Source organism: Ambystoma mexicanum, chromosome 8, assembly GCF_040938575.1.
Source record: "Ambystoma mexicanum isolate Mex_15411 chromosome 8, UKY_AmexF1_1, whole genome shotgun sequence".
Classification (NCBI taxonomy): domain Eukaryota; kingdom Metazoa; phylum Chordata; class Amphibia; order Caudata; family Ambystomatidae; genus Ambystoma; species Ambystoma mexicanum.
In genome coordinates, this window is record NC_090929.1 from 3844564 (window position 1) to 3866983 (window position 22420).

Here is a 22420-nt window from a genome sequence, read left to right on the forward strand (position 1 = left end):
CATTCAATTAAATGTGGCTGGGCGCAGGCTGCGTCCGAGAAGACTTTCATTCTCTGCCCCTAAGGAAGGATGCTATCCAGGCGGTGGCTTCTGCTGAGAAGTTGCCCGATGTGGAGAGGTGGTGGCAGAGGGTGTCATGATTGACCAGGTCACAAGCCGCCGAGAGGTCGAGTAGAAGTAGGAGAGCTGGTTTGCCTACGTCTCTTAGGTCATCGATTTGGTTCTTAAGGTCCAATAGTGCTGTTTCTGTGCCATGGTTTGGGCGGAAGCCAGATTGCCGGAGACCAAGTAGGTGATGAGCTTCTAGGTAGTTCTGAACTTGGATGTATGCAGCTTTATCCAGGATCTTGAGAAGGAAGGGAACTGTTGTGATGGGCCTATAGTTCCCTGGTACATTGGGGTCTACTGAAGGTTTTTTCAATAATGGGCGGACCCATGCTTCTTTGAGGCAGGATGGTACTTGGTTGGATTTGAACAAGGCGTTGATGAAGGCTGTGAAGAATGGTACCAGTGAGGGGGCGCTGTCCTTGACGAGCTGGGCAGGACATGAGTCGCCTTTGCAATTGGCGGGTTTGATGGAGTTGAGTATGGTTAGGACTTCCTCTTCTGTCATCTCCTGGAACGAGAAGGCTGGGATTCCGGCTGGGGTGGTGTTCTGGTGTAGGTTGGATAGTTGTTGCGATAGGGCTTTTTGGTGACTGATGATTTTTTCTTGCAGAGTATTCAGTATGTTGAGCATGGCTTCTTGGATGTCGTTACACCATTCTTTGTCTTTATTCAAGGGGCTTGAGGGGGGAGTTGGGGACTACAATTCTCTGAAGATTGCAAAGATTTCCCTGGATCCTGATTTAGCGTTGGCGATCCTGGTATTGAAGGAGTTGGCTTTGGCAGCAATGATGGTGGATTTGTATAGTTTGGCGATATTTCGAAAGTTATCTTTCTCAAAATGTCCTGTGATTTACTACAAGTCAATGCACTCCTACTAAAATATCTATAAGGAATGTCTGTTTAAATCACAGTCCTAAAAGCACAAAGTTGTATCATCAGTTGGTAGGCATTTTATCGTCCTTTTTGTCATCGATCAAGTCTGCACAGGCTGAAATTCTTCTTCTTGTCTTGCTTCTGAATTGGCTACGGTGGGGGGGGGGAAGGTCTCTCCTTTGAAGGCGTTGACCTCTCCCAAATGGAGCCAAACTCGTCTTCCTTGAACTTTTCCAGGCAAAGGGGTTATGTCCTCAATGCAAAAAGGGCAGTTGAACCGTGGCTCGTGCCACTTCCTTGTGAAATTTCTGATTAGCACGCAATCTCCAACAAATAACTTGGGTACTGATAGAAGTTGATCTGGGCTGGTTGTTGAATTGTCTTCATCTGTGTTCTGAGGCCGGCTCCCCTGACGCTTGACTTGATCTGAAATGAGAGCAATTCCAGAGGTCATACATGCCAAATAGTCATGCATCTCATCACCTAGAATTTTAGCTATACTCTGGGCATCACTTCTACTTCTAGTTGGAGGAGTAAGTGGCGTTCTCATTTGACGGCCTGTCACTAGTTCATGGGGTGGTGAGGTGATGGTCCAAACCAAGTGGATTCCGAAGGGCATATAAATCTAAGGGTAGGCAATATAGCCATCATTTTTTCAATTACATTTTTATTTTTGCGATTCTCTCTTTAAGAAGGCTGTTGAGTCTCTCACATATCGTGTTTCTTGCAGGTGATAAGACAGAAGAAAACATATTCTTTATGCTCAGTAGAAGCTTATTTGTTCAAACAGCTACAAAATGTGGCCCATTATCAGAACTCAGCATATTTCACACGCCCATCTTGGAAAGACTTTGCACACTAAAAACTTTGCTGCGCAAGTGGCATCGGGGTGTGTGCACGGACCTGCCTCGATCCACCTGGAGAAGGGACACACCACCTCTAATAGACATAATCGATATGTAAATGCTGAAACTGACCATTCGGTTGAGGTATCACTCATCTGATTGTTCTCAATGTATGCCCAGCAGTAAACCTTTGACACATGATGCAATTGGTCATAAAGAGTGCAATGTGTTCTAGCAAATTTGGAATGAACCTGTCTTCCGCAATCGTAGTAGCAAAATCTTCCCTAGTTTCATGTGCAGGATAATGTAGCTGCTCAAGCGCGACTTTAACAATGCTACTGGCATCACTGGCTTTCCAGTGCTCTCTTGTCACGGTAGTGCTTCTATGGGGGATAAAGAACACCCCCTTTGTTTCCATAATTCCTGCGGTGCACTCCCCTGAACCTCCATTAGTTGGGCATTTGATAATTTATTAAACCCTTCTTGCACTATCATAGCTGTGACTATTCTTTCTTTAACAGTTTCAATATCAAAACTTGAACTATGTGGGGAATATGCAACCCTTTTGGCCTCTTCGTCTGCGACTTTGTTTCTGCGAGAGACCAAATCTGTTTGTTTACTGCGCGCTGCGCATTTACCCATTGCTGTGGCTACAGGGAGTTGTAGTGCTTTAATAAGCCTGTCCAATAAGGCAGCATGCTGCACTCAAGTGCCATCCACACGGAGGTAGCCCCTCCTTTTACAACATGCTAGCCCTGCGTGTACAGTTGACGTCACTTAGGCGGAGTCACTGTACACCGTCAATTCCTGCCCTCTGTGTTTCTCGAGCGTGACAATAAGCGCCACTAATTCTGATGCTTGTGCTGAAAAGTGAGATGGTAGTCGTGCTCTTGCTACAACTTCAAATTCTCCATTTAATCTGTGTCTCACTACTGCTGCACCTGAATGCCTTTCACGCCTTGAAACACTTGTGTATAGGCGCGTTACAAATGCATATCATATCCTATCACTGGTCTGGTCAATTTTAAAAGAACCATCAATAAAGAGAATCTCCCCTCCTGCCACAGCATTCTCTTTCACATGCAGTATATCATCATAGAATTCTACACATGCTCGCCTTCCTTCACTGGCTCAGCTACAAACTTGGCAGTATTCCCTATTTTACATCTTACAATTTTAATCACTGGATTTAAGATCTTTAGCTCATAAGATGATGCTCTTTGAGATGTCAGTGTGCCCTTAGCTTTCTCTAAAATAACAAACAAAGCATGCTCTACAAAAAGGGTCATTGAGGAGCCCATGACAATACTTGTAGACTTCTCAATTGCGAACGCGGCAGCTGCCAATGACTGTTCCCGCGGAAAGTGTCCTCTCATAACTGAATCTAAGAGCCCACTGTATATTCCAAAGGCTTATACCCCAATGTAGCACTGATGTCATGACTGTCCCATTTGTATGTTAAAATAAATAAAATTCCTCAGCATAACTGGGAATTCCTAAAATAGGGTCTTTACAAATTGCTTTTTTCAGTTTCTCAAATCCTTCCTGCATTTTTTCAGTGCATTCTATTTTTTTTATTTTTTTATTATTTATATGGTTAATAAAATCAACCTTTCAAATATCAAGAGATAACACAATATCAAAACACTACAATTCATAAAGGGAAATTTACAGTTTGTTCATTCACCACAATTAAGAATTTGAAATTAGTTTAACTCAATTATGCTAATTATGAGTATGCACTAAATATTTCATCCAAAAATCGTACAATTGCTATTTTGGTCCTTAAGGCAGTTGATGAAAAGATACAATGCCACAGGTTCTTATGAATATGTGCATTTTGGTCTTCAAAAAAATTTCCAAAACATTTTTTTCGGATAATGGCTACATTTGTACAAAACACTAAACAATGTTACAGCGTTTCTTTTTTGTCAACATTCTTACAAAATCGACATACATTTTCTGATTGCATAATTTGATTTCTGCGAGCCTGAACATCTAATGTCGGCCAAAGGTTCAACCGAAAGCGGAGAAACTTCTGACGAGTCTTTGAACAAGGAAATTTGGCCAAATAATCAGACATTGTTCTACATTGCTTGTGCCCAAATAGCATTCTATTTTTACCTTGTACACCTGTGCTGTCTTTAAAGCTTTCAAAAGTGGTCTTGTATAAGTGCTGTAGTCGAACTCTGACACTCTGACATAATTGCATAGCTCCAGAAATCTTTGCATCTGCTTCACTGTGTTTGGCTTTGGCGTTTTCGTAATTGTCTCAGCTCTTTCAGGTTTCAATTAGTTTCCTTCAAGCGAAATCAAGTGTCCTATGTATAAACCTTCCTTTTGACAGTACTGTAACTTCTCCTTGTCCAATTTATATTCCCTGTCTGCTAGGATAGGCATACATTGAATAGAGTCTTGTCTGCACTTATCTTCTGTGGTGCTACAAACTAAAATTTCATCTACGTATTGTATCACCGCACTCTTAATATCAATATTGCCTAAATCCATCTGCAAGACTCTGTTAAAGATCGATGGAGACACACAGTACACTTGAGGCAAACAAGTATGTTTCAATCAAGTTTGGCGAAATGTAAAAGAAGTCAAGTCTTGTGAGTCCTTGTGCAGCGGGATCAAGCAAATCGATCACATTGAAAATTTGAGCTTCCACCGGGATACTACACAGTATCGTCGCTGGATTAGGAAATAATGGAAACTCTGCATCCACAATTTGGTTAATCGGTCTCATATCTTGTATAAATCTCTACGACACTCTTTTAGATTATTTGAACGGATACACCCGAGCGTTATACAATGATTCCGATTGCACTAGAATCCCTTGTTCCATCCCCACCTTAATAGTCTGAAATATACCCTCATCAGCCTCTTGACATGGGATACTGTTTCGCTTGAGGTAAAATTGCTCCTGGTTTCAGATTTATTTTGACTTCTTATATTCCCTTCAGCGGATCTACATTATAAGGGCCTGTGGTCCAAAGGACACTTGCCACCTTCTCCAAGCCTTCCTGAAAATATGCTGGGTGCTGCTGTACTATCGCCATTCGCTGTGGGATCTCTCTTTTCTATCCTTATCCAGTATGTGATGCTCATAAAGAACACCACTTCATCTGTCGAGTCTTCCCTAAACATGTTGTCATCAGTAATATCAGTCAATCTGTATACTTCTTCACAAGCTATCACTGTTCTCTATGGTCTACCCACATTGTATACTCCCGCGACCATCGCCATTTCCCTTCGTACTATGGCTGCTTCCAATTCTATAGGGATTGCCTGTCCCCCCCTCTTCATCCATTCGTATTTTTAAAAATGTTTTTTGATATGTTTATTACATTTTTTAAACAACAAACCAAACAACGGTGTACATTATCATATTACAGTATCTAATCCAATATCCCCTTCTAAAACGACCCCACTCCCCCCAAATCAGCCTGTGCATAGTGTCCTTAAGATGCATTATTCACATTACACTGCATCTACTTCTTCAATGTAGCCTGCATAGTGACTTCCCCTTCATCTTGTGTAAATAAAGTCACAGTTAGAGCGATCCACCGTTGAATGTCCATTCCAACTTCTAACCTTTGTTCTCCCAGCAACTTTTCCCATACTCTAGTTTCTGCTGTTACTCATTTTTTCAAATCTCCCCACCAACTGGTAACACTCGGTCCCTTTGTGTCCTTCCTCCTCATAGCAATGCTGCGTTTGGCCAGTATGTACATCAGACCCTTAATCTTGTTCAGAGGTTTGTCCTTAGCACTTCTTTTGTTTCGGCCCAGTATGCAAGCTTGCAGGGTTTGAATATCGAAGTCGATACCTCCTTGAGCTGCTTCATGTGCGACCCCCCCCTCCCTCCAGAACACATCCATTGGTATTTGTGGTCTAAACAACAACTCGTCCGGTATCCTCACAATTTTCCCTACGAGGCAGGGAGCCGGTTTATAGTTAATATTTCGAATTCAATTATTTTGAATGCAAAAATGTCAAAAACATTAAGTCAAATTTTTTATTCAAATGTTTCATTTTTTGTTTCATTTTTTTTTAATGGGGGGGGGTTCCCCCTAACCTTCTGGTTTTTGTACACTTAATTTTACTTACCAAAACCCCCCAAAAACGTATTCAATAAAAAATTATACATTCACATTTTCTTTTCGACATAATGTTTTCGACATTTTTGCATTCGAAAAAATGCGTTCGACATACTGACTGGACACCCAGGTAGCCATGTTAGTGGAGTGCTCACTCCATACAGAAAAACCTCTGGATCTACAGGAACACCTCGCAATGCCACTTGCCCTGTGAATGGCAGTATAAATTCGTCCACATTTAAATAGTCTATTCCTGGAGTGGAACACACTATCCCTTGGTCAGCGTATGAAATCGTCATGTTAAGCTTCATCATCAAATCTCGACCCAGAATATTGTCTGGTGTCTGTTGCGAATATAGCAAAGGAGAAGACACGTCAAACTCTCCTATACAGATTGGTAATTCATTAGTAAAAGGAACCCGACTTGTAGCTCCAGAGAACACTTGAGCATTTTATTTATTTATTTTGTTTTGGTAACGCTCCAGCTCGCCTGAGGGCTTCAGGGCGCATTCATGGCAATTCCCGACATTGGATAGTTTCCCCCTCGTATACATGAACGAGTAGCTCCAGTGTCTACAAGAAAAGAAAAAGATTTGCCTCCTATCGTCACATCGACCCTTGGTTCCTCTTGGGTGTCTGGTGTCACTGATAGTACTGAACACATAAAGTCACCCTGTGAGCTGTCCTATTGGGGGTACAAGCTCATTTCCTGTCCCTGTGGTAGGCAGAATCACCTGCAGTACCCTTTGGGAACACTACAGGCAATTACGACTACAAGTGTCAGTACAATTTCGCCTTTGGTACAAGCCTGTGGTACACAGTTATGTGGTAGCAGTGGCTGAGAAGCCAGACGTATCTCAAGAGTAGAGTGAGCAGTAGAACAAGTTACACAAAGGACCAACCAACACAGGGATTCAAGTAAACACTTACTCAAGGTTTCTTAGTAAAAGAATATACATTTATTTACTCAATTATTTATAAAACAATACACTAGCACAAGCAGCTCAATAGCACACACTAATACACCACAAAAATCCAACCGGTAAGTAACTAAACAAGTTTAGCTCAAAAATGAAGTGTGAGCAAAATGGCACTTTAGATACTTAGAAAAGGGAGGAAAATACAAGGTTATAAGAATAGACATCCCAAATACATTCCTAGGCAGGGCAAAGGGTTCAAGTTAAATACAACTTAGCAATTCTTCTCAATAGGCCTGGGCCAAAGTCAATGGTTCAGAGTCTCTTGTATAGGATAGCACAGTTTTGGTATGCAACGGTTAAGTCTTTTCCACAGCTTTTTAAAGGATTTGGCTAGGCGAAAAGTTTGACAAATGTTTAGGGAAGGACAAGCCTTCGAAGTTCAGGAAAGTTTCACGCATTTTCTCGATGGCCGAAAAGATTTCCGGACCGCGTTTGCACAGTACCTTTTAAATGAAGAAAGCTGTAGCTGAGCTTCAGTCGTGGGGACAAGAAGGAGGACGTCTGGAGGTTCCTGCACTGCCCAGGGAAGAGGCCAAAAGCTGAAGCAAGACGTCGGTTTAAGGTTTGAGTGCCTTCAAGTCCCCCTGGTTTCCTTCCCTCTGGCTATCCGGTTTTTAACAGCACTCTGCTAAAAATTCAACCAGAATAGGACGGTGTCCAGGTGGCTTGCGAGTTGGTTGTTCCCACCAAACTCAAGGGAAGAAGTTAACCTTGAAGAGCTTCTCTGTCGTCGGAGTTTCAGGCATTTCGGACCTGCAGCAGGGCTTCACCGGTCGTCCAGGAGTTGCAGCAGTCCTCTTCCTTCCTCTCCTCTTCGGTTCTATCGTTCCAGTGGTCGACTCTGCTTTCCAAGTCCCAGAGACCTGCTTTTAAACAGTTTTCCTCCATTCATTCAGCCTGGCTGTCACTCACCCAGGAGGGTGGCTGTCCTTGGCGGACAGCCATCCAGCCAATCACGCCAGAGTGCATTCAGGTCTCCTAGGAGACTAAGCACAGGCAGTTTCGGGCACCTCCCTCACATCCTGTCCACACCAGACACCCTGTTTGTTTGTTTGTTTGTTTATTTATTTGGTAATGCGCACCAAACCTTCAGGTAGCCGGGCACAAGCAGTACAAGAAATCTTATAGCTTAGTTACATAGCATAGACAGGTGCATACAGGTAAGTACACCAGGTGCATAAATACATAAATACAGAGCGTAGCCTTGGAGGGCCAAGGAGACATGGACATACAGATTTGTATATACATATTCGCCTACAGTACAGTAAGACTCAACAGGTGCAGGGGTCAGGTGCTAGGATTGGTAGGAATGAGGTGAATCCAGTTAAGTGTCATTGGTGCGCAACCATTTAAGTACCTTATGTCTAAATTTAGGGTAGGGTTGGTCTAGTCTGAGGTCAAGTGATAGCTTATTCCAGCATTGCGCAGCTTTGACAGGGAAGCTAGTGCCTCCCGCAGTTCAACGTTTAAACCTGGGAATCTCCAGCATAAATGTATTAGCAGATTTAGTAGGGCGGGTGACTGTTCTCCTGGTGATTTATTCCGCTAGGTAGGAAGATGCTAGGTTGTTCAGGCATTAGGAGGTGAGGGATGCTGTTTTCAGGAGGATTCTATCCATTATTTTGAGCCAGTTGACCTCTTTCCTGAACTGGGTAATGTGCTCTCTATAGGGGACATCCAACGCTGCTCTCAGTGCATTATTCTGCAATCTTTGAATTTTATCTGTGATGTATTTGTTGGCTCCTGAGTACAGGGCATTGCAGTAATCTAGTCTTGACATAATAAGGGCATTGGCTAGGGTGATAAAGCTAGCATTGGAAAGATACGGTCTAGATGCTCGAATTAGTTTGCAAGTATAGGTTGTGGTGGAGGCCAGAGAGTTGACTTGCTTTTTAAGTGTGAGAGAAGAGTCCAGGTAGAATCCTAGAGTTTTAACCACAGACATCACCTTGATAGTATTGTTATCAATGTTGAAGGATGTGTAGTTTGGGCCTAGCTTTTTGATGTTAGTTTCCGCGCCTAGGATTATTAACTCTGTTTTTATCGTCGTTCAGGCAGAGGACATGTGCTGCCATCCATGCCTGAAAGATAGAGTAGATTTTGTTCACCAAGGCTAAGTCAGCCTCAAAGTTGCCCGAAAGGGGTATGAGGTATCTGGGTGCCATCTGCATAGTTAGTCTAGGTGACACCCAGTCTGTCCAACTAATCAAACAAAGGCTTGGTGAAGATGTTGTACATGGTCGGGGAGAAACAGGATCCCTGTGGGACACCGCAGGTTATCTTGATAGGGTCAGCGGAGGCTAAGGTGGAGAAGACTTCCATAGTGCGGATTGGTTCCAAGTTATAGCCTCTCCAGTGAAGTTAGCGGCAGATTTGAGGTGGTTGCATAAGACTGCATAATCCACCAATTCAAAGGCTGCCGATAAATGCAGTAGGAGTAGCAGAGCTGTTTTTCTGTTGTCCTTTTGTTCTTCAATTTGTGTCTTAAGGTCTAGCAAAGCTATTTCCATGCCATGGAGGGGGTGGAAGCCAGATTGCCGTGATCCTTGTAGGTGGATGACTTCCAGATAGTCCTGGATTTGTATGGAGGCAGCTCTATCCAGGATTTTAAGTAAGAATGGCACGGTGGTGATAGGTCGGTAGTTGGTGGGGATGGTAGGGTCCGGTGTTTGTTTTTTGAGTAAGGGGAGGACCCAGGATTCTTTTAGGTTGGCAGGTACCGTGTTTGCTTTAAAGGAGGAATTTATGAGCTTAGAGATGAAAGGGGCTCGATCCCTAGCTGCATCCTTTATTATTTGCGCTGGGCAAGTATCACCCTTACAGTTTGACGGTTTGAGGGATAGTATTATTTTTTTCTGTATCGATTATGGAAATAGTCTTGAAACTAAAGGGTGTACCTATCCTAGTGTCTAGGGGTTGAGTTGATTGTGTATCGGAAGGTGGCAGTGTAGCCTTTTTATTCGCAATTTTACATTGCAGAGAGGAGATTTTGTTGGATAGAGCATTTTGTATGTTAGTACACCATACAGTCCTTAGGGGCCTTGTCTACCGGTTGGATTGGGGATTCCAATTCTCGGAGGATGGAGAAGAGTTCTTTGGTATTGGAGTTAGCTTTGGCAATTCTATCATTGAAGGTATTATTTTTAGTTTTAATTATTTCTTTTTTGTATAGTTTGGCCAGTTCAGTTAGATTGTTTTTGTTGTTTTCGGTAGGGGAGTGACGCCAAATGGATTGGAGCTTTCTTTTTTGTAATCTTAAGGCTTTGAGTTGGGGAGTAAACCAAGCATTCAAGTTTACTTCTTGCCTGGCTTTGCGCAGTTTGACAGGGGCAATCATGTCCAGTACCTTGGTCATAGCATTATTGAAGCTATTTACTAGTATGTCGGGGTTGGTGTTACTTTCCAGTCCAGAGATGGCTGGAAGGAGGAGAGGTATAAATTCATCAGCAGTAATATCCTTCTTACTTCTGGTCGGAAGAGGGGGTACCATATTGTTATTCTTGGGGTTGAGAAGGTCTAGTGTGGCGGAGAAGGTTATTAGGTAATGATCTGTCCAAGGTTGCGGGACAATATCGGTGATGTCAATATTGCAGTTTAGTTCGGATACCCAGCCAAGGGTCCTTCCTTTGATGTGAGTTGGAGAGAGGACTTTTTGAGTGAGACCATGATCACTTAACAGGGCTGCTATTGATTCAGAGTGTTTGTTATCTGTGTCATTGAAGCCAAGATTAAAGTCTCCCAACAGTAGTGTTTGGGAGTGGTCTTTTGTGTTATTGGCTAAAAGACTGGTTAGGTCGTCTTCAAAGGTGCCTAGAGGCCCTGGTGGTCTATATAGCAAATGGATTGTTAGAGTACCGTTGTTAGAGAGAGGCAGTTTGGCTGTGAGTATTTCACAGGATGAGTAGGGTGCTGACGTGGCGAGTCTAATAGGAAGGGTCGATTTGAAAATGATGGCTAGGCCACCACCTCTGGCATTAGGCCGGTCTACTCTAAGTATCGGGGAATTGTCAGGTACCGCTAGCATGAGAGTAGGTCCTGCCGCCTCATGCAACCAAGTCTCAGTTATGGCCAATAGGTCTAGGTTATCATTATTTAGGATGTCTGCAATTTCGGTAGCATGGGCTACCACTGATCTTGCGTTAATGAGGGACCCTATTAGCGTTTGAGTACTATTAGATTTAGATAGTAGTGAAGGTGCCAAAGGAGGGCTTCAGCACCAAAGGGCACGAACAAAGGGACCAAACCTGGTTTGGCGCGCAGAGTTAAACACAAGAGGGACTTTTCCTAAAAGAAAAGGCGAAAAACGTTGACCGGCGTCTGTTTTTACAGATAGGTCCTGGGCGCCATTTTGAAAAACATGGCTACACTTGAATTTTAGCTACCTTAGTCAGTCCCAGAGAAGGTATTTAAACCTTGGGGAGTCTGAAAGACACCCCTGTGTCACTGCACTTTAGGTCCTGTGTGACACAGAAAAAGAGGATGTCATGGAGTTTGTTTAAAACACCATATCCAAAGAACACACAAGCACAACGCACATCAAAATGCATGAAAGAGTGGGAAAAAGGCTCACACTCTTTTCAGGTAAAAAAATCAAATCCCAGAAATCCAGAAAAGTTGCTGGGGGTCTCAAAAGGTAAGAGAAATTAGCACATATTGAGAACTCTCCCTAAAACCCTGTGAAAGGATTTCCTCCTACCACAGGGACACCTCATATCCTGGATGTCAATACTTGTCCTGTGCTTGCTCACTGCTCTATCTCCCTGGGAGCTTGTTGCGACTGCCCTTGTTGTGGATTCATTTGCATATGCTCTTGCTGTTGTACCTACTGCACTTACGGTGCTTGTGTCAGATACACTATGTGATCTTGGACAAACACACCCCTAATCTGTGTGCTGTATGGTGTAGGATAAGCTGTCCACCTCTTGTAAATGGGCCATTCTGTACATTCCCTTGGCTCCCACATGCGCGCGCAATGGGCCCTGTCATCCCACAAGTCCAACATACTTGGGGTGCTTGTCTAACGAGTCCTCCTTGGTTGAATTCTCCCTGCGTGTTCTGATTTTTATTTTGTGCATACACCCACCTTGATTATTTTGGAATCCACTTCTTCCTCTATAACCCATATCTCTACCTCGCGGTATGAATCCATATCCCCCTTGGTCCATTGTACGCTGATTATTTGCCCGGCGATGTGCCCACTACTACCTGCATCCCCAATCCTTCTCCACTTGTCAATACCGCCCCTTCCATGGCAAATTTTGACAATTATTTCTGTACTAGCTTGGCTTCCTTAATTTTCCTAGTCTCATCTTTCTTCCTATTTTTCTCCTGTAACAACCGACAGTGATGCACTATCGTCAACTGTATCTCAGCCTATGGTTTTGCTTAAATTCCCTCCTGTTTCTTCATCTGCCTCTGTACTGGTTCTGGTAATCCCTGACATAAAATGTGGTAAAATAATACCACTGCTTTTCCCACAGCTCTCGAGTTTCAAGTTGCCATCGCTCCTGAATGTCCTGAATGTAAGCAATGGGGTCTTTGTCTTACTTCATCTTTCGTGTCATAATTGTACCCATATCTGATGTGTCAAGATATTGTACTCTAAGTGCCCTACAAATATCTGCTCTACAATTATTAAATGGCGCTCCATCATACGCTGTGTTCTGTGCGGTCACACTTGAATACCCTATACCCTTCTCCATATGTCGTCAGCGCTCTCCCCAAGAATAGCTGCCAGGAGACCCTTAATGTGTCCTATTGCCAGTGTATTTCCTCCTGTCACTTTCTATAATTCATATATCTATTTTCCAGCACCCAACGTCAAACTCAGGAGCTTGTACTTTAAATTATCCTTGTCCATCTACGGCCATGGAATATACTGTGGCCTTGCTCCCCCTTTTTCCAAAAAGGGAAACTGCGTAAACTCTGCCCAACAGTCGGATCCTACCATCAATCTATCTCTGGCAGAAAAAATTGTTCCTGTCTGCCTCCTTGTGGTTAACGACCTTAATCTGCTCACATATGGTGGCAATTCTCCCTTCTCACTGTATGATCATCCTGAAGGACGCTCAGGATATTCTATGAGATCTGGCGTTTTATCTTTAGGTTGTTCCAAATCTGACCACCCTAATTCCTTATACATTTGCAGGCTTCCTTCAAGAGGACACATGTTCCCTCGTCCTGCTTCAAGAGTGGACTCTCTATCCTCATTAGATATGTCTTGTCCCCAACTATCTTCCCATTCACCCTTATCCATATTCAATCTACTTAAAGGCAATGATCGTCGTTCATTACTAAGCAGACTTCCCTTATCTCTTTGTGATCGAGACATTGACGATTGATCATCGTTCCCTCGAGTTTCATACTCGTTGCTTCGCCTCAACTGTTGATCCGTTTTATCAGTTCACTCTGCGATGCTTTCTGCATCAAATCTTTCTTTATCTAACACTACTCTAGATGCCCCTAGCGTTGCTTCCATTAACGGAAGAAACTCTTCTATTCTGTCCCATCGTATCTCTGGGGTGGTCTCATTGGTTCCTTTCAAATGAGGCTGGTGTCAAAACCTTGTTGCCCCCTTCATTCCGTTAACTCATCTAATTCTCTTTGCTTTCTCGCATTTCTTGTAATTATGTCTTCCTGTTATCTTTGCTCCTCCTTCCTTCACCTTTGAATCCTTGTGTCCCTTAATCTTTGTGCTTCCTCTTCCTCCTCTATTTTCCTTTCCAGTCTATTTCTCCTGTCACTCTGTCTGTTGTCATATTTTCTTTGTTCTTCTGCCTTTCTCTCTCCTTTCTCTCTTGTTCTTCCTGATATAATTGTTCTTGTCGCTCTCTGCTCTTACTTTTTGCTCATCTTTATTAATCTCTTCTCGTTCTTTATCCATTCTTTCCTGCTCATCTTTCTTCTCTTTGCCTTACTTCCTCAAAGCTTTTCCCATCTAGTTTGAACAATATCTGTCCTCCCATCCATTCATTCTGCATGAGTGTTACCTTATCATTTTTATCCTTCTCTCCTTCCCATCTCTTAATGTCCCTATCTATTTCAGTCGATAGCTTGGATCGCTCACTCTTTTCTTCTTTGTCTTGTATAATCTTGTAAATCTACTCCTTTCTCTTATTCTCCTATGGGCTATCATTGCTACCATAATCCGGGGGTTCGTCTATCAGATTACTATACCCCGTAGCTGCTTTCAGTTCTTTTAAAGGGTACAACCCTATTTCTTCTACACTAGAGTCTTTTTCTTCAAGTGAGATAAGGGGAGCTGAGGGCTCAACACCTTCCTGCTAAGCATCCACTCTTCAGGCAGAGGAACTTCACTCTCTTTCTGGTACAGCTTTCAGAGCTCTAAATTTGCTAATCTTTTCTCTAACTTGTTCCCCGTGTACGCAGCATGAAAGTATGTGGTCATGTGTTGCAATACCGCTTTTGATGGCAATTTCCCCCCCTTGTGACCACGGCATGAACATTGTATTTGCTGTGCCTTTCACCCATTCTGCACTGTACTGTTTCAGCTTGGGCATGTGTTTTGGTAGTGTCTTACATAAGTGCATCAGAGGAGTATCTCCCATAATGACAAGTTTCAATTGACTTTTACACAAATCACCACTTTTTTTAACACTTTTAAAAATAACAAATATGAGCGCGCACCATCAATCACTGCTCAAACCTTTAGCTTCTCAATTCACTATTTCTATTTTCTGATTGGTACCAATCACTTCACTAAAATAGATGCTATAGCTCCTTGACTTTTCCAATCACTTCACATCTTTTTTATCGCTGCTCGATATCTCTACTCTACAAACACTACACAGACTAGTCAACTTCATACATTAATAAAACCCAGTGATCACCTTTTCGTATCTCGCCTTTTTTTCTACCCTGTACAGGGTTTGAGACGTCAATTTATGTAAACCTGTTTACACGTCATATATTTCACTCTACTCCCACTGGAGTTCGGGACGTCCCCTTCTGAGCTCCCTTGAGCTAGGATTCTAGACGCTTTCTCTCTACTCAATACTTTCTGTTACTCAAAAATTATCACAATTCCATCCCCTTCATTTGCCATTCGCTTTAGTCTACTCACCATTTGTTTGTTTAATCGACTCGAGACCTTCAGCATCGACCCCTCCTCCAATCGACCACCCCGCCTTCCGTCCGCAGAGCGCCCGTGGAAACCAAGCAGGGATTTCGTCAAAGGAGGCCCTGCCCAGCGTCTCGGTTCTTCTTGCAAGTTTATATCTATTTCGGCCACTCTCCGCAGGAAATTCCACAATCTTCTTGCTTAATGGCAGAGGACACTCGATTTATCTGAAGGAGTAGGGGCAAACTAGTATTGGATCTTTTAACCATCCGCAGTGCTACCACGTGAACTTGTAGTCCTTTTGGTAGCATGCATGCAGTGGATGGGAGGCAGAATAACTCTGAGACCAAATAATCGAACCAACTCAGGAAGATCTCCAAAATCATTGCTATTTTATTAACAATTATCTAAAACGGGGAGGTTACAACGGACATCAATGGATGTTCACACCGTTTTTTTTATACTAAACATTCATCATAGGTGACGTCCTACCATGTGGCAAATGAGAAAAACCTATGAACTATTGTGATACGCTCAAGGGGAACATCCAAGAATACTTTCTATAAGGGATTGGGTTATGATTGGGTGTCTACTGTCAGATGGACATCTTTTTCCCACCACTAGTGCAAGTCATCTTCAACCTTTATTAAGTAGACAGTTTATTATTGGCTCTCAAACTATAAGACCTTGGTTATATGGCCCTCTACAATTGTTTGGCACGCGTGTGCCACGTCTGTAATATTCGGTTTACTTAGCAGCACGAAAGCTCACACCCAGGTGCCAGGGGGTGAACTAGGCTTCACTTCCCCATCCAATTAGCCCATCGTCTCTCATCACCCATGCCTTCTGCCATACAGATTGTCTTTGAACTTGGCCTCACAGTGTACTATTGTCTCTGGGAATATAAGGGAGTATGAGCACAAGCAATCGTTTTTCTAGGATGCCAAGTTCAACACCATTTCCATCCTCAGCTCACATGACTGGAGACCATGATTTGTTCCTTTTTACAGCATTTAAATATTTTAATTGAACAAATTTGGCATGCTTGGTGTTCTGTTCTCTTCTCTTTAACAAGGGAGGATTCAGCTTCCCACGTTCACTGCCTTTGAGAATAGATCACAACAAACCTTGGCTGGTTCAGCGTGGACACCTGGCCAGACAGCTTTGCAGTTCTTGTCCATGAACTTCAGCTCATTTCTGCTGCGACACAGCCCTTGGCCTTTCTCCTCCAAAGGTCCGAGCTTACTAAAATTCGTGAACCCAATGTCCAGCTTCCTGTACAATGGCGGCTGCGCCTGCAGTCTATTCACTACATAGCCAGCGTCTGATTGCTTGGTCTACTTGCATTACAGCATCTGTACAGTCATTTAACGGTTTGCATTTTTCTTCTGCTTTTCACACATGCAATCTTCCTTCTGCATACAAAAAGCTACTTAATTCTCCACTTCGTCATCAGGTTCTATAAAATTAATGCATTCTCTTCAGCCAGTATCTTCAAGGTGTCACTCTCATTTCTTGTAACATCAGTGGCTCTTCTTTTTGCTTATTTCATATTTCTTCAGGGAGTTCCTCCCTCAGATTGTCTTCTCTTCAGGGATATATTTGATATGGTTTTTCGCAATGGATATCTTCTCTCGAACACTCGCTGCGGAATTGGCACATGCAGGTGTCAAGCATTGCACAATCTCAGGTTTCCAACATACAGGAAGTAGGGGGGCTGGATTTCCTGTAGAGGAATTCAGCTGCTGCTCTACAAAAGCAACACAGCCGTCGAGTTGGGGAGACCGATATAAGACGGGTCTGTGTTGAAGCCAAGGTTGCAAGCAGCAACATTGTATGGTGAGCGCTGGAACAAACATTGTTAAAAATGCGTGTGATAAGAGACGCAAATGAAGTTAAACTGCTGATAAGTGATTGAACTTTAAAGCAAGCTACAATAACTTTGACAGCACGATCCGGCACCTCGTTGGTGCTTATTCGAAGGTCTCTATAAGGTACTCAGCTGAGAAATGCGATAAGTAGATAAAGTTGGTCCAAGCCCGGCAGAGGGAGATCAATTTAAAGAGAACTAATAATGTGAATCGAAGTGGTCCTGCGACAGGTCAAGCCAAATCCTGTGCACAGTCGAAAGTCTTCGTTCTCAATGAAGTAGAGAAAGTTGGAAAAGTACATTAATTTGGTCCGAGCCCAGCAGAGGGAGACCAATTGAAGATTTTGTGTTAGTCGGTCTGAGTCTGGCAGAGGGGGAACAGGGGTGAATAGTGAATCTCCCAAGAAAGTCTTATGTTAAAGTGGGTCTGAGTCCGGCGCAGGGGGGACCGGGTGAACTGAAAATCACCCAAACAGTTGTACATGAGACTCCTGAGGAGAAAGGAACTTTTGAATGTTTGTTTGTCGTATCGAGCCCTCTGAAGTAAGAGACTTTGAATGGCAAAGAGACTTTAACATAGAAGGCCCTGGTACTGAGATTTGAACTGCATCCTCGTGCTAGAGAAGCCAGAGACTGCTAAGCTCGAGTGTGCTGCCTTGTCCTGTGCTGAAAACGTGGGGAACGGAGGCCACGGCTTGAATATCCTAACATATCATTTCTTGAACACTTTTCTTTTGCATAACATTGTTTCCCACACTTTGGGCCTCAATACAAGTCAGCCGGTCCGGAAACAACGGTGGCAGTAAATCTGCTGCCACCATTGTTTCCGGACCGGCTGATTCAGAGTCCTGCAGGCAGGGGGTGTCGCTCCCGCCAGGTCTGACCTGGCAGGAGTAACACCACCCGCCTGCAGGCGGACATGGAAACAGATGGAACCGGTGTTTCCATGGTCCCCATCCCCATGGAGTCCTATAGGACTCCTATAGTCCTATAGGACTCCATGGGAATGGGGATTTACAGAATTCCGCCTCCAGAATTACCGGGTCACCGGGGTTGTAATGCCCTGGTGATTCCGGCAATCACGGAGGCGGAATGGTGTTACGGGTCCGGCGGCAGCCTGCCGGTTTTTCCGGCATGGCTACCGCCGGACTTGTAATGAGGCCCTATGTGTATTTAGAAGTAAGGATTGGCAATAGGTTTATAAGTGTAGGCCCTTTTATTTTGACAAGACACCACTAGGACTGCGTTATTATTGTTTGATGATCATAGCTTGCTCCCATCTTTAGATTTAGGTTTAGTTAGGCGTTTTTCAAACTCAATACATACTATAATAATAATAAAAAATATTGTCTTTCCTGTTGCATGGGAGCTCTGCCGCCCAGTATATACACCGCTGTAGGGTTCCTTGTGGTCTTGGGCAATAGATACATTCCTGTATATACACCGCTGTAGGGTTCCTTGTGGTCTTGGGCAATACATACATTCCTGTAGGATTCCCTGTTGCTTGGGAGCTCTGCCGCCCAGTATATACACCGCTGTAGGGTTCCTTGTGGTCTTGGGCATCTGCCACCCAATACATACACTCCTGTAGGATTCCCTGTTGCATGGGAGCTCTGCCACCAAGTATATACACCGCTGTAGGGTTCCTTGTGGTCTTGGGCATCTGCCACCCAATACATACACTCCTGTAGGATTCCCTGTTGCATGGGAGCTCTGCTGCCTAGTATATACACCGCTGTAGGGTTCCTTGTGGTCTTGGGCATCTGCCACCCAATACATACACTCCTGTAGGATTCCCTGTTGCATGGGAGCTCTGCCACCAAGTATATACACCGCTGTAGGGTTCCTTGTGGTCTTGGGCATCTGCCACCCAATACATACACTCCTGTAGGATTCCCTGTTGCATGGGAGCTCTGCTGCCTAGTATATACACCGCTGTAGGGTTCCTTGTGGTCTTGGGCATCTGCCACCCAATACATACACTCCTGTAGGATTCCCTGTTGCATGGGAGCTCTGCCGCCCAGTATGTACACCGCTGTACGGTTCCTTGTGGTCTTGGGCATCTGCCACCCAATACATACACTCCTGTAGGATTCTCTGTTGCATGGGAGCTCTGCCACCCACTATATACACCGCTGTAGGGTTCCTTGTTGCATGGGAGCTCTGCCACCCAGTATATACACCGCTGTAGGGTTCCTTGTGGTCTTGGGCATCTGCCACCCTATACATATACTCCTGTAGGATTCCCAGTTGCATGGGAGCTCTGCCACCCTATAGATACACTCCTGTAGGATTCCCTGTTGCATGGGAGCTCTACCGCCCAATACATACACTCCTGTAGGATTCCCTGTTTCATAGGAACTCTGGCACCCTAAACATACATTCCTGTTGGGTTCCATGTTACCTGGGAACTCTGCCACACTGGGATTATACAATGTTTCATCATTCGCGGAACCGCCCCTTTCACTCCATCATTGCTCTTGGTACGGTGCCGGTGGATTTAGGGAGGGTTGTCCATTGACTTACTCCTTACATTGAGACATACTAGATATATCCTACAGGGCATGGCCGAAGATTGACATTCCAGAATCATGTACAGAATGATTATCAAAGTTGTGAACACAGAGCTAAGATTCCTCACCCAAGCACCCTCACAGAACTCGCTGCTTACAACTGATGCATTTCTAAATGTGGGCTTTTGAGCACTGCTCCTATTTGAAGAATTAATGTTGTTCTCTCTTTCTGTCCCCAGTTCCAGCTGAAACGACGTACCACACTCTAGACGAGGGTGTGGTGGAATACTGCACAACCGAGACTCCCACCACAATCACAGCTGAGGCCCCTGTGGAGATAACCACCCACCAAGCGGAGGTCTCAGTCAAACCTCAGGAACTCAAGAGCCGAATAGCCATAAATTCAGCAAAACTTCTCCAGGAACAGCGAGTCACCAACCTACATGTGAAGGAGATCGCGCAGCACCTAGAGCAGCAGAACGACCTGCTGCAGATGATCCGCCGCTCGCAGGAAATCCAGGCCTGTGCGCAGGAGCGGCAGGCGCAGGCTATGGAGGGAAGCCAGGCCGCATTGAGCGCCCTCATACAGGTGCTGCGCCCCATGATCAAAGACTTCCGCAGGTTCCTGCAGAGTCACACGCAGAGCGCATCTTCTGCCCCTGATGCCAACCAGGGCGGCGTAAACGGGCAGCAGAATAGCCTCATCCAGTGATGCCTTGCCAAACTCCGCAATGAGAAGCTGATGCGCCATCATGCATGCCAGAGGCGTCCCCGCACACCACTGCAGAATGTAGCTTGGAGAATTGCACTGAAATACGTCAGCCCCTTTGTGATAAAGCTGCACACTTTGAGTACTCTGACTGAACGTTATGGGGTGGCTGGCTCTTCCCAAAAGACCCCCTGAGCCTTGCCCTCTTGAGTGAAGGAGTCAATGGACCTTTGTCGAGGGCTTTTAATGGTCTTCGTACAGCGGCTGTGTGTCAGAAGTTCCTGTTAAACCTAAATTACTTTTATTTCTGGTTCCGGAATTTGTTTAGCAGGTGAACAGTCGAGTCGTGACGCGAGGGTCTGAATTGTGCAACATGCCAATTGTGTGTCTGAATTACTATGATATGTGGCATATGCAGCCTAGATATTCCCTTTCTGCCCATAACCCGCAGGGTCTTGCCCCATGGGAGCCCTAACACGCCATGTGACGACTGTGCTAATACGGTTGTGGTGGACACTGGACTGTGAAAAGTTGCTGCCAGTAGTAGAACACCAATGGTCTTTGCTGCTGCGTATTCATCAAGGCCACCTTGGCACAGCCTGTCTTCACATTGGTGCTGCCCTTGACACCCCTCTCTTCAATTCATGTGGCAGTGAAGCCAGCAAACCTTTCTCATTCCCTGTTTTGTGGGATCCAGTAAAATTCCGGGTGCGGGAACAATGCGTTCTCCTTTGTTCCAGATGATTTGGACTCCTGAGGATTTATCCGCTCCCTTTCCTACTCCTCCTTAGCCCCACTTCCGTGGTCTTTACACTACGGTGAGGCCACTTCCTGAGAAGATTCCACAAATGTTCCACACTGAAAACTAGGTTGACTTGTTATGGAACCGCTTGCAGTACAAGGCTCCAGCAGACTGGGATACTGGGACACTGGGACCCGAGCCGAGGTTCTCGGATACATTTGCTGTTCATGGCTTGTTATGTACAAGGCTCCAGCAGACTGGGATACTGGGACCCGGGCCGAGGTTCTCGGATACATTTGCTGTTCATGGCTTGTTATGCACAAGGCTCCAGCAGACTGGGACACTGGGACAACGGGGGACTGGGACACTGGGACCCGGGCCGAGGTTCTCGGATACATTTGCTGTTCATGGCTTGTTATGTACAAGGCTCCAGCAGACTGGGATACTGGGACCCGGGCCGAGGTTCTCGGATACATTTGCTGTTCATGGCTTGTTATGCACAAGGCTCCAGCAGACTGGGACACTGGGACAACGGGGGACTGGGACACTGGGACCCGGGCCGAGGTTCTCGGATGCATTTGATCTTCATGGCTTGTGGAATGACTAGATGGCATTGTTTTTTGATACCAGGGCAACTCTCTAAAACTTGGAGCAAAGTATTGAGGTGCTGCTGTTGATTCATACCTTTTCACATGTCCTGGGTTGGAATTGATGCTAAGCACAAAGGTAGATGTTTCCTGCTATCAAAGTTTTTTAAATAAACGTAAATCATTGATTTGCAGGTGTTGCCGTTTGTCTGCTGAAATCACCCTAATTTGTGTTGAAATGTGTCTGTATTACCACATCGCCAGCAGTGTTAGATAGCAGAACCTCTTACCATGTCTTCCAACCCTTTGCTCCCCTCCCCAGTCATCTTTCTTCGCCATCATACAGACAGTGCTGCTATTGCCAAAGCAAAAGGGGAAGTGCTCAAGTCTGCTTGATTAGCTGCCATCTGGAGATGGAGCCAGGGCAACCAGCCGAGTGTTCTCCAATTGGTGGCGCCCAATGTCTCAGTAGAGTGGGGCAGGGATAGAGAGCAGGTGGTTCTGGGCCAGTTGCCCCAGTTCCCCCATGTGCAGAGCCTGGAGATCTTTCTCAAAACTTCCATTTGCGACTTCCACAGGCCGTTGGGTGCCTCTTAGGCAAAACTTGTTCCGTTTCTTGTCTGAAACGCTCCGAGTCTTCCCATCAAGGCTTTTTCACCAGCTGCGGTTGATGGGAAGATGGAGCCGCATCAGACACTGGCATTGCAAAAGAGAGGGCAGTGTATCCCCACGCCTCACTTCCCAGCCTTGGAATGCTCTTAAGTGCAGTGCTCTGTTCTCCATACCAAGGAACTCAGCAATCGCAGACAAAAAGCCATTGCCCTCCCAAACAGTACAAGACCCAATCATTGGGGTGGACTCTTGCTTTTGTCAGCTTGGGGAGGGGGTGGAGGGTACATCTCTCAGTATGTCACATCACCACCACAAAACATGACTTGCGTGATAAAGTCCTCTGTCTGGCTCCGGGAATTGCCCAGGCAGTGACTCAGGGGGGGCGTGGGCGCCTCCCCAAG

At 44.8% G+C, this 22420-nt stretch overlaps 1 protein-coding gene across 2 annotated transcripts in view; it reads left to right on the forward strand.

The window, feature by feature from the left end:
* Window positions 1-21601, forward strand: part of NAIF1 (nuclear apoptosis inducing factor 1) — a 104255-nt gene extending 82654 nt beyond the window's left edge. For both annotated transcript variants that reach the window (XM_069609103.1, XM_069609102.1), the window contains exon 3: window positions 19609-21601. In XM_069609103.1, coding sequence (XP_069465204.1) covers window positions 19609-20081 — 473 coding nt within the window. In that variant the 3' untranslated portion in view covers window positions 20082-21601. The remainder of the gene's footprint in view (window positions 1-19608) is intronic.
* The last annotated feature ends 819 nt before the right edge of the window (window positions 21602-22420 follow it).